The sequence below is a fragment of the Geotrypetes seraphini genome, chromosome 5 (assembly GCF_902459505.1).
Source record: "Geotrypetes seraphini chromosome 5, aGeoSer1.1, whole genome shotgun sequence".
NCBI classification, from domain to species: domain Eukaryota; kingdom Metazoa; phylum Chordata; class Amphibia; order Gymnophiona; family Dermophiidae; genus Geotrypetes; species Geotrypetes seraphini.
The window spans coordinates 244,450,463-244,474,834 of NC_047088.1; the positions used below are offsets into that span (position 1 = coordinate 244,450,463).

Genomic DNA, 24,372 nt, shown 5'->3' on the forward strand with positions numbered 1-24,372 from the left:
TTCCATCCTACCACAAAGTACATGAGAGCCAGAACGAGGCTTGGCAAACTCTGAGAGGAGCTATTAGAGCCCCATAATGAGGCTTGGACTGCAATGGGAGAAACTATTGGATCCCCAAAACGAGGCTTGGATTTTATGAGCGAAACTGTTGCAGTTCCGGACGGAGCAGCACTGGTTAAATACTGGTAGTGAATGCCTCCCGAAAATACAACACACGCTGCAAGAATCAGCCAAAACACCGAGGTAGGTGGGGAACAGGGGAGAGGAAAACCCGGACAGACTCCTCCCATTTTAGAAAGACGTCCGGACACATCTGGTCTGGTAACTCGGCCTGAGCATATTGTTACAGTTCAAGAGATGTGTGCTTTGTTTTCAGTCCTTGGCATTTATCTCTATCTTCTTGCTTAAGTTAGTTGTTAGCACATAATTTGGTTGCTAATTTTCTAAACAATCTGATGCATACGTTGGAGTGAAGGTGTTCTTGAAAGGCATAGGATTTACCCTATTCAGAATGCTACTGTTGGGGGGGGCGGGGGATCGGGATGGAGAGCAAGTAGTGTGTACACTAGCTCAGTGGTCCCCAACCCTGTCCTGGAGGACCACCAAGCCAATTGGGTTTTCAGGATAGCCCTAATAATATGCATGGAGCGGATTTGCATGCCTGTCACTTCCATTATATGCTAATCTCTCTCATCACTTATATTTCATGAACAGATAAATTCCTTGACAAAAAAGTGGTGTTTTTTTTTTAGTCTGCACATGTTGAGGAAGGTCAGATCACTATTCCATCAAGAACATTTCTCAGTATTGGTACAATCCACTGTGCTTTCTCAGCTAGATTGTTGTAACTCAGTTTATCTGGGGAATTAAGCAGAGCAGGCTAAAACGACTTCAGTTAATACAGAATACTGCAGCTAAACTCATTTTTGGGAAACGAAAGTATGATCATGCCCTTTGTTGATAAAGCTTCACTGGCTCCCAGTTCGCTTTAGGATCCAGTTTAAATGCGCATGCATAATCATCAAGCTTCTCTATGGAATATTTGATCCTTTTGTCCCCTTATGTTGGAATACCCTTAGACTTTGCCATTTGAGAAACACACAAAGATATGTTAGCCTTCCCTTCCTTTGAGGGAATTAAATCTGCTGGGAAGCTCAGTTGATCTTTTGTTTTCAAGTTTGTAGAGATTTGGAATGAGCTTCCTGACTCCATTAGGCTTTTAGGCCATCTGCAATTATTTAGTAAATTCCTGAAAACTTTGTTCTCACAATGTTTAAATGGTTTAACTACAACCTCGACAAAATGATAATGTAGTTATTTTTCTTATGCTTTTCTTATGTACAGTGGTGCCTCGCATAAAGAACGCCTCGCACAGCGAATGCTGCACACAACGAACTTCATTTCATGATTCATACAACGAACTTCGTTTCACACAACGAAGTCGCCCGAGCTTCCACGATCGCTGCCAATGTATTGCATCCTTCCGCGCAGGCACTGCAGGCAGTCGTTAGTCACTGCGCTTAACGCGTTTCACATAACGAACTTTTTGCATAACAAACTTGCTCCTGGAACGAATTAAGTTCGTTGTGTGAGGCACCACTGTACTTTAGTTTTTAATTAGTTCTTCCTTCTCTTATGTTTTCTGCTATGTACTCTAGTCTTAATTATATGTGAACCGAGTTGAGCTCCACTGGGAGATAACTCAGTATATAAACCAATTAGATTAGAAATTCATGATGATCTGAAATTAAAGTGGCTTAAAAAGCATCATGCCCAAGAGTTAACTTTACGCAACAAAGACACATGCCTGAAATGGTGCAAGCAGCTTTTGACCAAGTAGCTGGAGCAGTGTCAGCTTTATCTGGTTTACATATGAAAAGATATTTATAGTAGCTCTACATTTAACACACCGAATGATCGCCTGTACATGCCTTCAACAGCACTGAAGCATGAGGTTAATGCCAAATTCCTACCACTACCACAGACCCTCCCGACCTTCAGCCAATCAGTCATGGTCTCGGTCGCAATCTTGAAACTCAGATTCACGATCCGTTCATTGATCTCGAGGTTAAGATCAATAGCACATACTATTGGGGCAACCTCTTGACGCAGAAGCTGTTGCCAGCAATCCATTGCATGTCGGGAGACTACTTTATCTTCCAGCAGGACAATGCCCTAGCACATTAGGCAAAGGACATTGTAGAATTGCTAAATTGGGAGACCCCCAGACTTCATTGGTCTAGTCCTCTGGCCTTTGACTTCACCAGACCTAAACCCAGTTGACTATTGGATCTGGGGGCTGATGCAGGAACACGTCTACCAGACAGCAATATCTGACATTGAAGACCTTAAACAGCTCCTCATCACTGTTTGGGCTGGGCTGGAGCAGAGCGTTGTTGACAAGTCCATAGATCAGCGGCGGCCAAGACTTGAGGGTGTGCCTTTGTGCAAAGGGAGCACACTTCGAACATATGCTTAATTGAAACATTACTTTTTGACTTTACATTTTTCTGCAAGTTACGCCATAAACGTTTTGATGTGTTTTTATTCAGTTCACAATTTGTTTTCACAAGGTAGTGTTGTAGTACAGTGGGAAATATTTACGACATTTTACATCAGTTTCATTCAGGACAAAACATAGTAAACTTCATAAAATCAGCCGAATTCTGTGGAAGATACGACAAAAAATAATTTTGGTGTGGGGTTTTTTGGGTTCACAGTGTATAGGCATATGGCCAAGAAGAAAGTTCTTTTCCACCAGGACAAGGTACCAGCTCACACATCAACAATCACAATGGCGAAATGGCATGTATTGTGGTTTAAATGAATTTCCCACCCATTTGTACTCTCCGGATTTGGCCCCGTGTGACTTCTTTCTGTTTCTGAACCTGATTCTGTGGTGATATATGCTGTAATATTTGTTATTCTGGTTGTTGTTTTTGTAAGACACTGCTTCTCAACTCAGTCCTCAGGAAATACCCAGGCAGGCAGGTTTTCAGGATATACACATGAAATTATTTTGTATATGCTGCCTTTGTTGTGTGTATATTCATTTTGAAATTCCTGAAAAACCAGACTGGCTGGCTATGCCAAGGCAAGGGGTTGAGATTTGCTGATCTAAGACATTTTGGGGGAGGGGCGGGGGAAGAAATGAATTTTCTTTTCAACATAGTCTCATTTTAACTCAATACATTTTCTCAAAGTTTTTCCAGACCTTTCATGCCTTCAGTAAACTGGAAAAATAGCTATTTCTCTAACAGAATAACATAAATGTACCAAGCTAATCTGACTCAGCACTTCGCAAAGTAATAGTGATGTTCCTAACTACCCCAGTACTAGAAAAGTTTATATAATGACCCTTTTAGTGCCTTTAAGTGGCAGCTTCAAGAACTTCTTGTCCTGGGAAGCAGTGATTGATCTTCATTGAGGCAGTTTTTTATTCTTCAAGCTCAAGCTTCCTCCTGGAGGTGAGAAGGATATTACACTGTCTAGCAATTTCAGTGGGTTACAGGTTGGCAAGATTGGCAGCTCAAAGCTAATATTGTCCTCATGCTGCACACCATGCCATAGCTGCCTTTTGGAAAACTACTCCTTTTGAATACTGGACTACCCAGGTGGTGGAAATTGCTTTTGACTGAAAGGTTATCCTAGGCCAGGGATCTCAAAGTCCCTCCTTGAGGGCCAGAATCCGGTCGGGTTTTCAGGATTTCCCCAATGAATATGCATTGAAGGCAGTGCATGCACATAGATCTCATGCATATTCATTGGGGAAATCCTGAAAACCTGACTGGATTGCGGCCCTCAAGGAGAGACTTTGAGACCCCTGTCCTAGGCTAAGAGGGATAGATCTGATGCTTTTGTGTGGAAGAAGTATTGGATCCATCATTCACACTGCTGTTAGTGGATTAGGGCTGTTTTTCTTGTTTGTTCTGGATAACACTGGATAAGTGCATGTTTACCTAATAAAAAGTATTAAATAAATGAATATTACCCTTTAATGTCCTAGGCAGAGCTTGTAAGAAATGCAGTGACAGGATGCCAAGCAATGCAAAATCAAGCGCAGCAAAATACTTAAAGTGGGGGGGGGGAGGGATTCTACAAATGGTGCCTAACTTAATTGTTTTAATTGGATTTAAGTGGCCGTGATAATTGGTTTCGCCATTAAAACCCAATTAAACCCTTGTTTAAAAAAAATAGCTGTGTGGCCTCTGGGACTGGCACCTAGGTCCATTGCGCCGCATGGTGACACCGAAGCCTGGAAGTGGGTGTGTTTAGGGGTAGCACCAGACTTTAACGTCACGATGAGCCACTAATCACGATTCTGCCAGCACCCTAGGCGCCGAAAATGTAGGCCTATTAATCCCTGGCCTACATTTCCAGCGGCTAGGGTCCCTGCTCACCGCGATTCTGGAAGTTGCGCCCAACAGTTATTGACACACGAGAATCAGGGCCATAGTTATGGCAGGTGCAAGCCTTATCTTTGTACAGGTTTCTGCAAAGCCATTAAGTTTCAGTAGTCAATACCGTGTGCACATCCTCTGTCAAGTCTTCATGATTGGTTACATTGGTTCCACCAGCATCTACAGTCTCCAGTTTGGCAAGTACTCTCCATGTGGCTTTTCAAGGTATAATGGATCTGATGTGGTATGACAAGAGTTTGTTCTGGAATGCATGGTTTTGAATTAGTTGGGAGCTCTGCACGTCATGAAAAGTCACTGTGAATTTGTTCACCTTTGGACTACATAGCCAGATTGTATCATTAAGTCCAGAATTGTTTACACACTGGAAGACTAAATAGCAGATTCCTGAGTTAGGTTTGCTTTAGTCAAGCATCCATCTTGCTGTAGTTCTGTCTGGTTCTGTGCTGCATGTAACACTATGATCTAGGGCGGCATTATGCCTCGCAGTCGAGTAGCAGATCATACCAGAAGAAAGAATTGTTAGAGGCAGCTTAGCCTAGATTATGGACTTTCCATTGTTTTACTGACTACCCTCATAATAAATGTGGGTGAGCTTAGTTATGTTGTAATTAAGGGATGGTATTATAAGGTTGCATAACTAGAAATTAGAAAGTCAAGGGATAGGAGGTAATGTCCAATTGTGGATTAAGAACTGGTTACAGGATTGAAGACAGAGAGTAGAGATTAAATAGTCAGTATTCTCAATGGAGAAGGGTAAATAATGTGGTTCTCCAGGGGTCAGTGCTGGATTAACTAGTGAGGTAATTAAATTTGCCAATGACACAAAGTTGTTAAATCGCAAGAGAATTGTGAAAAGTTGCAAGAGGACATTGCGAGAATTTGCGGGAACCATTAAGGAAGCTGCTCAGCACTGAGCAGCAGCGCCAAATTGCTCACCTGCTCATGCTTCTCAGTGGCCAAAGACGCTCATGGCAGCCAGTTAACAGCGAGGCAGGAACTTGGAAAGTTCGCTCCTGCCCACTGCACCTCTACCAACGATCGGCAGTAGAGGTATGAGGCTAGGACAGGGAGCGTGGCAGAGTGCAGAGCCTGGGTGCAGGGTGCAGAGCCTGGCAGCAGCCTGCAATAATTTTGGAAGGGGGTGTATTGGCTCGAATATAAACCGATATATTCGAGTATGTACGGTACTCAAGCATTTTCCCTATCTGTCCCTGTGGGTTCACAATCTATCACTCCATGTTGTGACCACACCTCAATACTGTGTACAATTCTGGTTACTGCATTTCAAAAAATATATAGTGGCATTAGAAAAGGTACAGAGGAGGGTGACAAAAATGATAAAGGGGATGGGACAACTTCCCTATGAGGAAAGAGTAAAGCAGCTAGAATTCTTCAGCTTGAATAAGAGACAGCTCAGAGGAGATATGATAGAGGTCTGTAAAATACTGAGTGAAGTCAAATGTGTAGATCTTTTGAAAAATACTAGGATTAGGGGACATGCAATGAAGCTATTAACTAGTATTATTTTATTTATTTATGTTACATTTCTATACCGTTTAAAACTAAACAGTTTACATAATTTACATACATAATTTTAAAACAAAAACATGATAAAATAGGCATAAAAACAATCTTCAGAAATCGTGTCTACAAATTAATCCAATAGTTTGCATAGTAAAAACCATGAAGAACTCCTTAAATTTAAAACAACCCAGAGAAAATATTTATTCCCTCAATGTGTAATTAAACTCTGAAATTCGTTGCCAGAGAATGTGGTGAAAGCACTTAGCTTAGCAGGGTTTAAAAAAGGTTTGGATAATTTCCTAAAAGAAAAGTCCATATTAAGCCATTATTAGAATGGATTAGGGAAAATCCATTGCTTATTTCTAGGAAAAACAGCATAAAATCTGCTTTACTCTTTTGGGATTTTGCCAGGTACTTGTGACCTGGATTAGCCTCTTGGAAATGCTGGGCTTGATTTGATATGGCTATTTGCTTCTGTAAACCAGTGGCGGTAGACCTAGGGGCTCCTTTTATCAAGGCACACTACGGGGGTTAGCGCGTTGGACATTTCATCATGCGCTAACCCCCGCGGCAAGCCTAAAAACTAACACCTCGTCAATGGAGGCGTTAGCGACTAGCGCAGCAGGGAGTTAACCGCCTACCGCACCTTGATAAAAGGAGCCCTAGACTACCATTATCTTGAGATTTTATTTTCCATGCTATCTGTCCCATGTTTGTTACCTGTGATATGCTGTTCTGTAAAAATACTGGAGCATATTTGTTAACCCTTTTTTATCTAAAATTCTGTGCTTCTTTGCTAATGAGTTCTAAAGTACCCCCTCCCCCCACAGTAGCGCAATGAAGGACAACAATATGGTTATAGTTAAAACTGGAACATCTGGCAGTCTCGGATATGAATTCCACAGAAGGGAACAGGTTACAGATGGTATGGGAGCCATTTTGGAACACAATGTCACATACGGCTCATAGCCATTTGTTAAGTCTATAATGATTCGAAGATAGAGATTGATATCATTCAGCTATGTGTACATGAGTTATAATAGGGGAGGGAGGGGCGGAGAAGAACCTGAGGGGGGACACAGAAATCTGTGTTATCTGATTTTTAGATTCTTATGGGTCAGAATTTTCAAGATACTTGGACTTACTGCTGATATTGCCACAATGTTAAGTTTGCAATACATAATCAACGTATTGGTGTTTACATGGACTGTCATGATTTAATGTGATAATGTCGATCTTTTCTCCTTCAATAAATAAGATTTAAACAATGTGTTCAAATGTAGTAATAGACCTTTTCATGTATATAGATAGTAAATTTATTTTATTGCTTACAAAGCTATTTTGATAGGTCTAGCTCAGGGGTGTCAAAGTTCCTCCTCGAGGGCCACAATCCAGTCAGGTTTTCAGGATTTACCAAATGAATATGCATGAGATCTATTAGCATACAATGAAAGCAGTGCATGCAAATAGATCTCATGCATATTCATTGGGGAAATCCTGAAAACCTGACTGGATTGTGGCCCTCAAGGAGGGACTTTGACACCCCTGGTCTAGCTTGAAAACATTCTCTCTAGAAAATCTTCAGCCACACCTGAGAAAATGCCTTCCATAGGCGGTTTTTAGCATCCTTTCTCCACAAAGTAATAAAAAATATTTGCTGTTGCTCTTTTTGTGTTTTTCAGACGCTGAATTGTGTTCCTTATCTTACTGGCTGACTCTGGGGATTTTGGTTGCCAGAAGTTGTTGAGCAAGTAGTCATGGCAGCTGGAAGCAGCAGCTCTGTGAATGGGCATGAAGGACAAAGGAAAAAAAGAGGGCCAGGTCCTGTTGCAACTGCTTATTTAGTCATTTACAACGTGGTCATGACAGCTGGGTAAGAAACTAGTTTGGCAGTATCTTGCTATGTAGATATGGAATTTCTGATATTGGGGGGAGTTCTAGCTTTCGTACTGATCCTGGGGGAAAAAATCTAATAGTCTTAGAGCTCCTTTTACAAAGGCACGCTAGCGATTTAACACCCGTAATAGCGTGTGCTAAATCGCTGGACGCGCTAGCTGCTACCGCCTCCTCTTGAACAGGTGGTAGTTTTTGGCCAGCGCGGGGGTTAGCGCGTGATGAAAAGTCGCGTGCATTAACCCCGCTAGCGCGACTTTGTAAAAGGAGCCCTTAGTTTTTTTTATACCTTTTTAAAGCAAAAAGATTTTCTGACAAACAGTTACTTGTGATGAAGAAAAATGCCATGGCTAAATGGAAAACTGGCCCCAGCAGACAATGGGAAGGACTGTGAAGCAGACTGTCTGAGATGATTCTGGCCTTTGTTCATCAGGCATCAAGAGTTGGTCCAGGAATTGTATTTTACACATACAGAGGCCCTTTTGCCAAACAGCAATACAAAAAAATGCCTTTATCACACCCTTACTTGGTCTCTCCCATGCACTAACGCCCCTCACACCACTGGGATAAAATTGCAGAATGTCCTGGTTTTTGTATTAATGGCCATGTGCTAATTTTGCCATTAGCACGTGAGCTCTTACTGCCACCCAATTTGTAGGCAGTAACGCATGCTAATCGGTTAGTATGTGGCAGAGTATCTGCGGTTACCAATTAGTGCAGAACACACTCACTCTCTACCCCAGACCTACCCCACCACTAAAAGGTAAATTTGAGAACATTTCACAATTATCACAATATGCCATTTTTTTATAGCAGTAAGCATGCATTGGTGTTTACTGCAGCTTTGTAAAAGGGCCCCATAACTTGTGATGGATTTTATTGGGCACCCACTACTGACACAAGCTGCAATGTAGGCCCTGTAGAAGCAGCATGATTAAAAATTTTAGGTTCAAATAATTGCCTTTAATACCTCAGTGTTTGATACTTTTATCTAATATTTTTATTATCTTAATTTGTATGGAAAATAATATATAAACTCTCTAGAAACAAGATGAAAAGTACCTGATTGAAGCAATGCATAATGGCATGTTCCTTCCCTTCCCACCCCCAAATAAAAGCATCACCTGAATAACTTTATCCTTCTTTGGACTGCATAACAGCTCAAGGTTCAAAGAGGGGCAGGAGCTTGGGTGCCTTATAGAATTTTGCCTACTTGGAGTACTAGTCCTTGCTTCTGTGGCTTGGGTGCCTTCTGGGTAGACTCCTAAACCTTGAAGGCTTCAACTGCAGCTCATTGACCCTCTGCTCATTACTACTTCTGGGGGATCATTATGGCCCTTTTGAACCCAGAGCCAAGATGGGGGCAGGAGTCGCTGTTCTACCAATCAACTTACGCAGACAGAGTGGCAAGGGATCTGAGAAATTGGGGAAAGGGGAGATGAGAGCTGGATCTGTTTTTTGGGGGAATTGAGGAGGAGTCAAAGGAAGACCTGAGAGTAAAATCTCGCATTGTGGGGGGGGGGGGGGGGTGGAAGGAGAGTGGGACCTGCCATAAGAGCTGCTTTAATACTTGGAGTTATTTTCGATCACTCTCTCTCCTTCCACGACCATATTAGTAATGTTATAAAGTCTTCATTCTTCAGGCTTCGACAAATTCGCTCTGTATCACAGTTCCTTAATGCCAATTCTCTAAACATCCTCATTCATTCACTTGTCATTTCAAAGATAGATTACTGTAATGCCCTGTTCAAAGGTATAGCACAAAAGGAAATAAAACGCTTACAGATAATACAAAATACATCCATTAAACTAATCTATAAAGCAAAAAAATTTGATCACGTAACGCCGCTCCTTAAGGAAGCCCATTGGCTTCCGGTGGGTCATCGAATAATATATAAACTCAGTTTGCTTACCTTTAAATCACTTCTTTATAAAACTCCAGCTTTCATTCACAAACTGCTAATCCCTTATACAGCTACTAGAACTTTAAGATCTGCCGAACAACATCTTCTAACGATTCCATCGTTAAAAATAATAAATACGCGTCGTCAATTTATTTTTTCAGTCACTGCACCCCAGACTTGGAATTCTCTACCGAGCTTTCTAAGGGAAGAAACTAATTTAGGAAAATTTAAATGTAAACTAAAAACATTCCTGTTTAATGACGCATTCATAAACTAACCATGCTCCTATGTCTCTTTTTAATAATCATGAGAATCTCATAAAGTTATTCTTTCGAGTCTCATTTCCAATTTTTACTCTCCTAATAAATTTTATCTTATTAAAATTATTATCATTATCCCTCCCTTATGTGCCTTCCCTTTATGTATATTCTACCTTATTTAAAATGTAACTTCATCCCCATATTTTCCTTTTGTTTCCAGTTTCGTCAAATTTGTTTTTTAACCTTGTTAGTATTATCTTCTATGATTTTGTTTTTACATTGTAATTTTATCATATTGTACATCGCTTCGAATTTAGATGAAGCGATTAATCAAAAACATATTAAACTTGAAACTTGAAACTTGAACAGCTCATGTGATATGCCCTTGTATCTAGGTGCTACTACTATTAATTATTTTTATAGCGCTACCAGACGCACGCAGCGATATACAGAGTCACAAAGAGTAAGAAAACACTCCCTGCTTGAAAGAGCTTACAATGTAAACAGGAAAGACAGACAGATATTCAGCCAAGATCCAGATAGGCTTGACCATGCAAAATTAGGACCGCTTTATTTGACTGATCAGTCTATCCAGATCTGACTGAAACTTACCTGTTAACTGGATAAGTGCCAACTCCAGCCCCAGATCTCCCACACAATAGATTAACTGATTATACGGGATATACAGCAGCATTATCTGGGTGTCTCTGAATATTCCCGTGGGGCCTGCACAACGCCAGTTAACCAGGCAAGAGGCTCTTGCCTAGTTAAATGAATTTAAATAGTGACCCCTCTTGTGTTATTTTGAATTGCATATATTTTTTTTTTCATGGTTTCAACTACATGTCTCGGGGAGGAAAACATGATTAAAATGCATTCTATTGGAGCAAACAGTTTTTTTTAATACAGCAGGAGGTTGGAAAATCATAGATTGAGTTAATGAGTTCCATGCTTAATTTTTTTACCTAATCTTAATATTTTAGGCCTATGATGCAAACATCATCCATTCTCAACATTTTGAATCTGTGACTTTAATCATATTTTCCTGAAAGCAGTCGCGCATTGTAAAAAGCTTGTCTTAGTTTCCGTTAAATTTATGTGAATTGACTTTAGTTTGCACTATTTCTTTAAGAAGCACATTTATAATGTAACAGTGAGTATAATTAAATCTGCTTTCCTGGTTAAAGGTGAAGCTTTCTAATGCTATGTCATTGGAGAACATGCTGGTCGTGATTTCGACATCATGGTTGAATTGTTTGTGTTGCAAACTGATCTTTGTACCTTTTGGGAATTAGTGCATGCTGAAATCTTACAGAAACTAACACGTTATGCAGAATGTGTCAGCTTCCCAAATGTGTCCTAGGTAGCTAGTCAGTGAGTGAGTGGAGCCCCAGATACTTAGAAATAGTCTTGTATCAATGCTCTTCTGTGAGGTCTTCTGAAATGTCTTCTGTGGTATAAGTTCCTACTAACTTTTATGATGAAGACCAACCTCAAAACCTTTTAGACCTTTAGAGGACAAAATTCTGCAAAATGGTTTACTTCTTACACAGTTATTTAACCGCCCAATCTTTAAACACCACAGCCAATGTTTTCTAAAACCTCAAGCAACAGCATTTACATTATCTAGTGCCAGGACCTGGAGATGTAGTGGTATTAAATTAAATCTATATATATAAAATCGGATGTGTGTATGTATGTGTGTGTGTGTGTGTGTGTGTATGTGCCGCGATCACGCAAAAACGGCTTGCCCGATTTGAACGAAACTTGGTATGCAGATCCCTCACTACCTGGGGTGATATGTTCTGGGGGTCTCGCGGCCCACCTGCACACGTGGGAAGGGTGGGTTCACCCAAGAATGTATATGTTCTTGCTCCTGGAGGTGAAACTAAAAATGTTGTTTATAATCAATTTTTGTGTTAGTTGAATTGTATTCATTTTGTCAAATATTTCACATTATACTTTGAATATTTTACTTTTTATAAAGCTGTAACAAAATTATTTCATTCACCACTATAAAGTATCTTTATTTAAATCCATTTACAGTGTTATTGCTATAATTAAATACCCGTGCAACGCCGGGGCATCAGCTAGTATATGTATATAGTGGTGACCACCACCGCACAGAGCAGGTACGGGGGGGGGGGAGGGAGGATGATTGAAAAAGGCAGGGGGAGGTACCGGAAGATAAGCCCCCCCATGGTATTAGCCGCGGTTTATCTTCCGGTTTTTAAACATAGGTCGCACTTTTCTGCAGCCTATACATGGGGCGGCCTATGCAGAGGGGCTGCCTATATAATGTACCTGAGGCAACTAAGAGATTTATACGTTTAGCATCTGATACTAAGGGCTCCTTTTACTAAGCCGTGCTATCGGTTTAACGCGCGTAATAGCGCATGCCAAACCGTCGGACACGCTAGCCGCTACCGCCTCCTTTTGAGCAGGCGGTAGTTTTTGGCCAGCGCGGGGGTTAAACGCATGATGAAAAGTTGTGCGCGTTAACCCCGCTAGTGCGGCTTGATAAAAGGAGCCCTAAATCTCGCACTCCTCATCCTACCTAAATTTCAGAAAATTAGTAAAAATAAACCTGTTTAACCAATTTGTAACTTAAGACCTCTTAGGCCTTATCTCTTATTTCCCAAGATCTCTTATACCTCACCTCTGTATCCTGCTCACCTGTTCTTGGAAGACTTTACATTGTACCTATATTCGCCGATTGTCCAGCCCTCTTTGTTGTAAACCGCCTCGAACTACTACGGCTTTGGCGGTATATAAGAATAAAATTATTATTATTATTTATTAAACCCCTTTGAATATTCAACCCTACATATCTGATTCTAGTTAGCCAGTTAATTTATTATTTAACTGATTGATTCTAAATTAATTTTATCATTCCTGCTTTGTGTTTTATGTCTAAAAAAATACAGAACAGTTTGATTTTTACCCTTTTTATTGCATTGGTTTCAGTTAAATAAGTGTATCATGAGAAGTAGTAGTAATTCCCTATCCTTGCTGAGGAAAAGGTTTGTGAACATCACTTTATATCACCAATAACCATCCTGTTAGTTAAGCAGACTTAATGAGGCTTGAGCTATTTCAGGCTGTAATCTGCTTGGTTTAAAGCCTGCTTAATCAGCCAGGTGTTTAGTGTTGGCGTGCTGTGTGAAAATATACTCTCCTGGAAGACTATTAGGTTCTTTCTAGAATTCTCTTTTTAGCTCTTCCATCAGAAGCCAACATCAGATATACTGAATCAAAAATGTGTGTTGTCTTATATGACATCTCATTTATGGAATCCTTAACTAAGAATCTGAGAGTGGCACAAAAGTATGTGATGTATGGGACTCTGCGTGTTTGACTCTGCCTTTCTGTGCTGAGTTAGAACTTAAAGCATAACATTAAGAGATTGGTGGTTGTGGTTTTCTGATGCTGTTCGGCAGTGCACATAGATTCTATATAGCATATGTGTGTCAGCATAGCTATCGCTAGCATTCAGCATTTTCAGTTGGCATAACTGTCAGCAAAGGCCTATGGGAAAGTATCTGACTCTGGATGCAGAATTCTGTGCTTCTGCACAGAATTCACATACATTAATCATTCAGCCAGACTGGATTGTTTATCAAGAAGATAGGCTGCTTGAATGGGACAAAGAAGCCAGAGACTAATCCCATCTACCATGCCTGCAAGTATCACACCCTTCTTATCAATTAAATTAGCCATTGTTTCAAACAGTTTACAAATTCTAAACAGAAAGATACTGGGACATACAATAGTTTCTATACACAGAATAAGATTCCAAGCTATAAAAGCCTCCTTTCTGCAACACATCTGCAGCTCTAGCTCTCTCTCTTTCTCTGTCTATCCTTCTCTTTATCTATGGAATACGAAGCTTGGACCATCACCCCATCCCCCTTTTTCTCTCTCTCTGCCTCTCCTTAGAACTTCAGGCTTTTATGTCTCTCTTTTCCTCTGAACTCTGTAAGGCAGGGAAACTGTTGCTCTCTCATTAATTGTAATGCTTATAAATACTACTTTTCTGTAAGCCTATTTCTATAATATATTCTTTATGCAATCACCTCTGGCTGTGCCTTTTTGATTCTACTTCCTGGTGAATCATCTGTGAGGGAACTGAACCTGGGACCTAGCGTTTGTAAGGGTGCCGCTCAAGTGACCCCACCAACCATACATTGTGGAGGCCACTAACAAACCTTACAATGTGTTCTTAGTTTCTCCTTAGCATGTGTGTTATTGATACCTGCCTTAAATTATTTGTATTGCTATGTGCATATCACAATCTTGTTCTTTGAAACTCATTTACTAAAAACTATTAATGTTAAATAGTGCTCAGTCCACAACCTATAGTGTTTAAGTGTAACAAAACCCCACAACACAGGCTGCCATCAGACCATCATAGCACTATTCTTGTCTGTACCATCAAATACCGTTCTAATAACCTCTTGCAAATAAAGTGCAATAACTTATCTTTTTATGGTGGTCAGTTCTCATCTGATGGTCACGACACAGGCAGCCTGGAGTAATAAAGTGCTTCTGTGACTCATAAAAGACTTCTGGAAGTCGTGAAACACGTTCTCCCTCCGACTCGAGTTTCGCGTAGTGTGTGCTTCCTCAGGAAGAGATTATCTTGAATCGGCCTCCATGAATGCACACATCCAAACCGCTCTAACAGAGCAAGCTACTAGCTGGTTTGGATGTGTGCATTTATGGAGGCCGATTCAAGATAATCCCTTTCTGAGGAAGCACGCACTACACAAAACTCAAGTCGGAGGGAGGATGTGTTTCACGACTTCCAGAAGTCATTTATGAGTCACAGAAGCACTTTATTAGAACAGTATTTGATTGTACAGACAAGAATAGTGCTATGATGGTCTGATGGCAGCCTGTGTTGTGGGGTTTTGTTACACTTAAACACTATAGGTTGTGGACTGAGCACTATTTACATATTATGAGTTTCAAAGAACAAGATTGTGATATGCACATAGCAATTTAGTATATTATCACAATTATATATTATACTGTTCCCTACATTCAGTAAATTAAATTATTTGTAAAACACCCACACACCCATTCAGGTGTCCAACCCTTGAATACTCTGTAGGCCAGTCCTCGCCAAGCTTCCCTGTTTTCCAAGGCTTCTTTCACTTGCTTGATGTTCATTCGTGTATCATTCTTGATGGTATCCAGCCAATGGGCTTTTGGTCTCCCCAGCTTCCTTTTACCACTGACCATTCCGTGTAGCCCCTCCTTTTCTAGTGAATGCACCCTCATCACATGTCCAAACATCTGTGTGTATATAGATATAGATATATAGATTATATATATATTTCTTATAGTTTCTTTTTCTTTGTACATCACCTCAAGCTCCTTGAAAGACCAGACAACTAATATTAAATAAAGTATCTTTATTTATTTTTCTCAGGTGGCTTGTAATAGCAGTTGGTCTTGTTCGTGCATATTTGGCCAAGGGTAACTATCACAACCTCTACTACTCAATTGAGAAGCCCTTGAAATTTTTCCAGACTGGAGCTCTTCTTGAGGTAGGTACTGTCATTTACTATTTGTTTCCCTGCTAGGATAATTAAACAGTAGAATCCCAGTTAACCGGTACTCAAACCAACCAGCACTCTCAACAAACCAGAAATAGTCCTTCCTTCAACCCCCAAAGCAGCAGCAGCGACAGCTGGTCCTGACCCAACAACCCTGACCCTTCAGCCCCTGAAGCAGCAACTGGTCAGCAGAGGCAGCACAGTAAACAGAGCCTTTCCTCTGCCGCATCACTTCCGACCGGCTGCTGCTTTGAGAGATGCAGGTAAGAGATACTAGCTGTACCCGCACAGAGGGAGGGCAGATCCAGTGGGGTGAAAGTGGACCAAAAGTGTGTGTAGGGGAGGAAAGGACATGGATGCTGGACCCATAAGTCGGTGGTGGGGGGTAGAGAAAGTGACCCAGCCAAGAAAGGAGGGAGGAAAGGGAGGAACAGACGCTGTTCCTCCAAGTTGGGGAGGGGGATAATAGAGAGAGGAAGAGAGAGTGACTCAGACCAGAAAGGTGAAGTGGGAAGGAAAACAAAACTGTTTTTAATAGTAACTCTCAAGCAACCAGAAACTACATTTATCTGGCATCTACCAATCCCTATGGGTGAAGTATAACTGAGAATCTACTGTATAAGTTTAAATGCAGTCAAGTGTGTATATGTGTGAGATTTCTAGTTCCATCCTGTAAAAGGGTTCTCTGATCAGGACTGTAGGGTCATTTTTTACTATTATATACATAAGGAGCTACATTTTTCTAGCCATCCCTCGCAAGCAAGCCTTCTTTCATTGCTCCATCTGGATATTGACCTCTGGATTCTATATATGGTGCTCAACTTTGGGCACGCCTCTGCCATGTGCAGGCAAATAAATTGGATAAAGAGCTCTGAACCATCAATAATTGGGTGCTAACACTCAATTACTGATAATTGGCACTCATTAAAATTTTCACATACATCTGGCTGTGTACTATTCTATAAGGCATGGCACCTAACTCCGTGGTGTGTATCTCAAAAAAGGGGGCATGGCCATGGGCGAGTCTGGAACATTCCGAAAAGCTGTGTTCAGAATTACAGAATAGTGCCTAACTTGGGTGCCATCATTTACACCAAGTTTTAGCAAGCTTATGTCCAACACCCAAAAGTAGGTGTGGGATACACACTAAACTCTGTTCTGTATAAGGCGTGTGCCTTTCATAAAATAGCGCTTAGTGCTGAATTGTTTCAGTGCCATTTACTGAATCTGGCTCATTCACAGAATAGTGACAGAGAAATTCCAACCTTGTACCATCCTTTCCCTCCATACCATTTTACCTCAGTCAAGTATATATTGTCTGCTTAAGATTCATTAATTACTGTATATACTCGAATATAAACCTGAGATTTTAGGGCCCAAAATAGGGGTCTCTGTGTATATTCGGGTCCTTAGGTCTGTGCACTCCCCCTCCCGGACCCTTCTAGGCTTCTCGTGGGCCTGCCTTAAGCCCTGGTGGTCCAGCGGGGAGCTGGGACAGGAGCAATCCTTCCTGCATCCTGTCCTGGCCAACTGTTAACCACCCTGCCTCCCTCCTGGAACCCATCGCAGGCCTCACATGGGCCTGATTAAGCCCTGGTGGTCCAGTGGTGAGCAGGACAGGAGCAATCCTTCTCGTGTCCTGTCCCAGCCAACCACCCCACCTCCCTTCCGCCTCCCGGACCCCTCTACAACATACCTTTGAACCCCGATGGTCTAGAGGTGAAGCGGGGTGTCTTCATTTGCTCCTGCCCCGTGCAGAGCCACGATCAGAAATGACTGCTGCAAGTTCCCAGGGCAGTCTTGTGACACCATGGGAATTTGCGAGACTGCTGCAGGAACTCCCAGAAACTATTTCTGATTGAATCTCTGCATGAGGCAGTAGTGAACAAAGATAGTTCCTGCCCTCTTCACCTCTAGACCACCAGGGTTCAAAGGCATGTTGAAGCGGGGTCCTGGAGGCAAGAGGGAGGTGAGGTGGTTAACAGTTGGCCGGGACAGGATATGGTAAAATTACTCCTGTCCTAACTCATCGCTAGACCTTAATCAAGCACATAGGAGGCCTGCAACAGGTTCCAGGAGGCGGGGTGATTAACAGTTGGCCGGGACAGAAAATGGGAAGGATCACTGCTGTCCGGGCTCACTGCTAGACCACCAGGGCTTAAGGGAGGCCTGCAGTGAGCATCAGAGGCTAGGTGCAGAGCTGGGCAGGGAGGGAAGGAGGGCTGGGAGCAAAGCAGGGCAATTGAATGTAAACACCCTGATTTATATTTGAGTGAACCTTTGCCCACCATTTTGGGGGGAGAAGGCTACCTTGGTTTATAATTAGATCGATATATATTCGAGCATATACGGTATGTCTGCTTTCACTTAGACATAATTGACATTGATGTCAGTTTTTTATTGTGAAAATAAAATAATGAAAATAATTTGGATGTGGACCAATCAATTCTAAACCCTGTAGCACTGACCAAATGATGAAGATGGTGTACAAAATACTCTGTTCTGGTTTCCTTACTAATTAGTAATAAAGGAAAAATAAAATATAAAAATAGTTCAGTACATTTTTGTATGTGGACAATTTAGATCTTTCCAACAGCTATTTCAATGGATGAATACATAAATACCAACAAATATTCATAAATGTTTTTTGATTTAAAAGTTGCGGCAAGCTGAAACATTTACTGATTTGAATGTATTTTTTACTTCTAGATTCTGCATTGTGCAATAGGTAAGAATTCACAATTTTTGAAATTGACAAATATCATGAGATGATGTGCAAATTCTTCTTTTTTAAAATTCTTTATTCATTTTTACAACTTACAACAAGTGCATCAGAAAATTCTTAAAGAACTTTATCATGTAACATAGTATAAACACCAGTATCGATTGGCACTCTGAAATTTTAAGAAATGTTTTTGACTATTTTGTACTGGATGGGCCAGAACAGAACTCTGCAGAAATAGAAAGGACCTAGACTATTCAAATTTATGCTGATGGTGGTTTCTGAACAAATAGTTGCATTTTTAGATGTTCATGACTTACTTTTTGTCAAAAGAACAAATCTATGATTATCACAATATCAAAACTTAGAGGAAAATACTTCTTCTCACATGTTACTCCCCTTCTTATCAGATCTCATTGGTTACCGGTAACACACCGTATTACGTTTAAACTTTTATTTTTAGTTTTTAAAACCATCACTTTCAACGAGCCACAATTCATTAATAGATGGTTAATCCCGAATAACACGACTCGTTCACTTCGCTCATCTTCTTCCAACCTTTTGTCGGTCCCCTCGTTGAAGGTGATTGGAACTAGGCGTAACGACATGTTCTCTGTTATTGCCCCTCAGTCTTGGAATCTCTTACCGCAACACATTAGGGAATTAAAAGATTTATCCATTTTTAAAAAAACACTAAAAACATTTCTCTTTAAAGATGCATATGAATTTTAATAGTTTATCTTGCTTTTTTATTTATCTATAAATTTATTTCCCCTTCCTATTTGTTTTTCCCTTTGTTATTACTCTTCCTTTCCTATCCAATTATTGTAATTTCTTCCCTATTTATCCTCACAATTCAAGTAGGTCTCTATACCCTAACTAACATTTTAATATACGTATGTAATTAAGTATGTTTAATATTTAAGAAAATTTTTACTTTATATTGTCAATAACATTTAACTTGCATGTGTTAAGGTTTCAATCTGTATGTATTAAGGCTTTGTACATCGCTTAGTGATTTAAAATAGGCGATTCATTAAGAATAAATAAACTTGAAACTTGATCCAGTCATTGAAATACAGTACTCCCCCGACATTCGCTGGGGTTCCATTCCAGGAACTTCTGCGAATTTTGAAAGACCGCGAATATGGTTTTTCAGTTGATTGAAGGTGGGAGAGGGCAGCTGGGGCGCCGACCGCATCTTCCTGGTACTAAAGTCATGGTTACACCAATCAGGAGCTGCTTTGATACGCCAGTCAGAAAATACCGCAAATTACTGAGTCCACAATTTGTGAACTGCAAATTTGAAGGGGTTTACTGTGTATCCCACTTTGCACAGCAGGGGAGAGAAGAACAGTGAAAATGGTCATTAGATAGCAGCTATGACATAAAGCAGGGTCCAAAGGAGGAGAATTAGTGTCAGCTACCCAACTGAGCAGACATATCATGCCAGTGGCCTACAAAAGGTTTGGGAGATGAGGACTGTAAATGTAAAGGTAGGAAGGTTTGGCTCAAATGTAAACAAAGAGAGCATTTCGGAATGAAGGGACAAAAACTGAACCCAGCAAAACAAAATTTATACTTCTTGAAGAAAACCAAGCCCCAACCATAAGAAACTTAATAAACTCAATCACATACCCCATTTAACCCATCCTAAGACTTCTGGGAGTCATGATAGATAGAAGCTGTACCATGCAACCACAAATCAACAAAACAATACAGAAATCATTCGCGGTCATTTGAAACTTAAGGCAAATCTGAAATTTCTTTGACAGAAAACAATTCCAGCTCATGGTCCAATCCCTAGTCCTAGGACTTCTAGACTACTGCAACATCCGCTATCTCCCCTGCAGTCATGATAAAACAACTACAAACGGTACAAAACACAGCTCTGAGACTGATCTATTCACTGAAGAAATACAACCACATCACCGCCACATACCTCGACTCACACTGGCTCCCAATACAAGCAAGAATACTATTCAGATTTTACTGTCTGCTATTCAAAGCCATGAATGGAGACAGCCCAGCTTACTTGAACAACCGCCTTATCAAAAACTACCACAATCAGGCAAAGGAGAACCCAGACACCATTCACGCACACCCCCCCCCTCAATCAGAGGCGTCAAACGCAAAAAAATGTACGATGGCCTACTGGCCACGCAGACAGCAAAACTATACCACCAACTATCCAATCTACTGATCACGACACCAGACTGCAAAACTTTCAGAAAAGAAATAAAAACCCTGCTATTCAAGAAATCCATCAAGACAAACTAACACTGCAGGAAGCATTTCAATCCCCCGAAGTAACCCGCTCCACTCTGTAACACTTCTGGAAATGTCCAGATAACCTCTTATGTAATCCGCCTTGAACCGCGAGGTAATGCCGGAACAAAAGTCACTAATGTAATGTAATACAGTAGAAGGCTTGGTGTCTCATGAATTCAAATTGAAAGCAGTAAACAGAAGGGACGAGGCAATGTTCATGAGTAGAGCGGAAAGTTCGGGCGGGGGGAGGGGGATACCAATATGAAGTATGTTATGGGACATGGTCAGGATTTTAAGTTGGGTGTGATGCTGAAGGATATGCAGGCCCGCAGGTTAGATGTGGTTCTCAAGCCACAGTTTGAGGTGCTGGCCTTGGGAATCAAGGCTGCAGCAGTGGCTGGTTTGTGGCACGTGCATGCCATAAGAACATAAAAATACCCTTATTGGGTCAGACTGATGGTCCATCAAGCCCAGGAGCCTGTTCTCATGGTGGCTAATCCAGATCACTAGTACCTGGCCAAAACCCAAGGAGCAATACCCATGCTACTGATCCAGGGCAAGCAGTGGCTTTCCCCATGTCTTTCTCAATAACAGACTATGGACTTTTCCTCCAGGAAATAGTCCAAACCTTTCTTAAACCAGATTTGCTATCCGCTCTTAACACAACCTCTGGCAACGCATTCCAGAGCTTAACTATTCTTTGAATGAAAAAAAATGCCACACTAGATTATGGCTCATGAGTAAAGTTTCGCCTTATTCCATTTCCATCAGCTGCATACTCTGGATCAGGCAACGGGCGAGGGACTCGGTGTCCAACGCTGCTTTGAGCATAATCCCCTTTAAGAGGCAGATGCTCTTTGGGAAAGGTCTGCATGACCTTATTGCTAGTGTAATGGGCTACCGGCCCAAGACTACCATACGGCAGACCTCAAGCTCCCAGAGGGACTGTTCGGGGGAATGTTTGAGGCTCATGGTGCTCTCATCAGTACTATGAAGGGGCCTTATCTCAATCAGTGTCCAATGCTGCTTTGAGCAGAGTCCCCTTTAAGAGGCAGAAGCTCTTTGAGAAAGGTCTGCATGTCCTTATTGCTAGTGTAATGGGCTACCGGCCCAAGGCTGCCATACGGCAGACCTCAAGCTCCCAGAGGGACTGTTCGGGGGAATGTTTGAGGCTCATGGTGCTCTCATCAGTACTATGAAGGGCCTTATCTCATAGGTCCTATCGGGGAGCCAGACAGAAGTTTGGTGGTCCCAGGTGACCTCAAACCCTCTAGTTTGCACCTGCCCCAGCTTCCAAGAAAGCACAGTGATGGCAGGATGCCATCTGAGCCCCCTGAGAAAGGCTGATGGAATTTTTTTTTGGGGGGGGGCATGGGTGCAGAGCTTGTACCGCTGGGTTCTGGATCTTATCCGGGAAGGTCACAAGATAGAGTTCTGTCACACTCTCCTGGACTTGTTTTTGGATTCTCCGGTGGGAAAACCGAAGAAGGAGGCCAGGGTCCAAGCCACAGTTCAGACTGTTGGATATTCGAGCTATAGAGCCAGTCCCAGAGGAAGAATATGGCTTATGCAAGTACTCAATAAACAGCCTGAGTACAGATTCCTATACCCTCTTCCAGAAAGAAGATTATTCAGGTAAGAACCTAATCTTCCAATGTTGAAGTTATTTTTTATTTTGAATTAATTTGAATACAAAAAAATATCTAGACAAGGGTCAAGAGAGAAAAAGATTAAACAAGAAATTTCAAAGGGGAAAATTCTGTAAATGACATCTAATTTTAGGCATCCACAATGCAGATGTCCAGTGACTTAGGTGTCCAAATAAAGTGGATAATAAGCCAAATTAACGGCTTTAACAAGCAATAACTGGAACTTAGGCGTCCTAATGCTGGACGCGATTCTACAAATAGATGTCCACAATTTCATGGACGTCCATTGGAAAAAGCTGCGTCTAAAAGATAGGCGTGGGAGTGGCTTTGATTTGGACATCCATTTACAGAATCGCATGCTGTTAAGCGTGCTAACGCGTTTATCTAATGCCTAAAATGTAGGTGTTGCAAAATCAGGACATTAGGTGGAAACGAGTTAGGTAGACGCAATTTAGACATCACTTAGATGTGCCATAGCATTCACTTATAGGTGAACGGGGCTTTTATTTTGGGAGTATAGAGGATTCTAGGTTGATATTAAGGTCACAATATGTTTAATAATGCATCATTTAAGTAAAGCACAAAATATATATATATATATATATATATATATATATATATATATATATATATATATATATATATATATATATATATATATATATATATATATATATATATATATATATATATATATATATATATATATATATATAATATATAATATATAATATATAATATATAATATATAATATATAATATATATATATATATATATATATATATATATATATATATATATATATATATATATATATATATATATATATATATATATATATATATATATATATATATATATATATATATATATATATATATTGCATACTAAACCTATTTTTGGGGATTAAAAAGGACTCCTCTTTGCTAATAATAGAAAAAGATGTTTAAATAATGCATTACTCAAGCAAAAAACATGGAATATATATATATATATATCTTGAGATAATGAGGGTTGTACCGAAAGTAATTTAAAAACTGCATAACTTTTAATGTGTTTCTTTGCATTACCTTCGGTACAGCCCTTGTATTTCTAGAAAAATAGTTTAGTCCAACAACTCAAATTCCTACACCTCTAAGTCGCCCTCTTCAATTACAGTTTACATAATAATTCAATATAACAATATTATCAGAATCTTCAAGTAAAACTTCCTATAAGTATCTCCTCAATAACATTTCAGGTGACACAAGGCAATAGTATGAAAAATTCAAGAGGTGAGACCTCATTTAGAATATTGTGTACAATTCTGGAGGCCGCACCTTCAAAAAGATATAAAAAGGATGGAGTTGGTCCAGAGGAAGGCTACTAAATTGGTATGTGGTCTTCATCATAAGGCGTATGGGGACAGACTTAAAGATCTCAATCTGTAAACTTTGGAGGAAAGGCGAGAGAGGGGAGATATGATAGAGACGTTTAAATACCTACGTAATGTAAATGCGCATGAGTCGAGTCTCCTTCATTTGAAAAGAAACTCTGCATTGAGAGGGCATAGGATGAAGTTAAGAGGTGATAGGCTCCGGAGTGATCTAAGGAAATACCTTTTTACAAAAAGGGTGGTAGATGCATGGAACAGTCTCCCAGAAGAGGTAGAGGAGACAGAGATTGTCTGAATTCAAAAGGGCCTGGGATAGGCACCGGAGTAATCTAAGGAAATACATTTTTACAGAAAGGGTGGTAGATGTGTGGAATAGTCTCCCGGAAGAGGTAGTGGATACAGAGACTGTGTCTGAATTCAAAAGGGCCTGGGATAGGCACCGGAGTAATCTAAGGAAATACATTTTTACAGAAAGGGTGGTAGATGTGTGGAATAGTCTCCCGGAAGAGGTAGTGGATACAGAGACTGTGTCTGAATTCAAAAGGGCCTGGGATAGGCACGTGGGATCTCTCGGAGAGAGAAAGAGATAATAGTTACTGCGGATGTGCCGACTAGATGGGCCATTTGGCCTTTATCTGCCATCATGGTTCTATGTTTCTTGATGATGGACATTTTCTTTATAATAAAATATTTGAAGAAAATCAATTTTGGATAATAGTTTTTCCAAATAAAACAAAAGCCAAACTCATGTGGTTTGTTTGTTTTTGTATAATGGTAAAAGTGCTTTG

General features: G+C 40.6%; 1 protein-coding gene across 1 annotated transcript in view; it reads left to right on the plus strand.

Moving 5' to 3' along the window:
- Positions 1-85: 85 nt before the first annotated feature.
- Positions 86-24,372, plus strand: part of HACD2 (3-hydroxyacyl-CoA dehydratase 2) — a 37,141-nt gene continuing 12,854 nt past the window's right edge. Inside the window, exons 1-4 of the mRNA XM_033945311.1 lie at positions 86-243; positions 7,628-7,818; positions 15,440-15,557; positions 18,276-18,294. Coding sequence (XP_033801202.1) covers positions 7,703-7,818; positions 15,440-15,557; positions 18,276-18,294 — 253 coding nt within the window. The 5' untranslated portion in view covers positions 86-243; positions 7,628-7,702. The remainder of the gene's footprint in view (positions 244-7,627; positions 7,819-15,439; positions 15,558-18,275; positions 18,295-24,372) is intronic.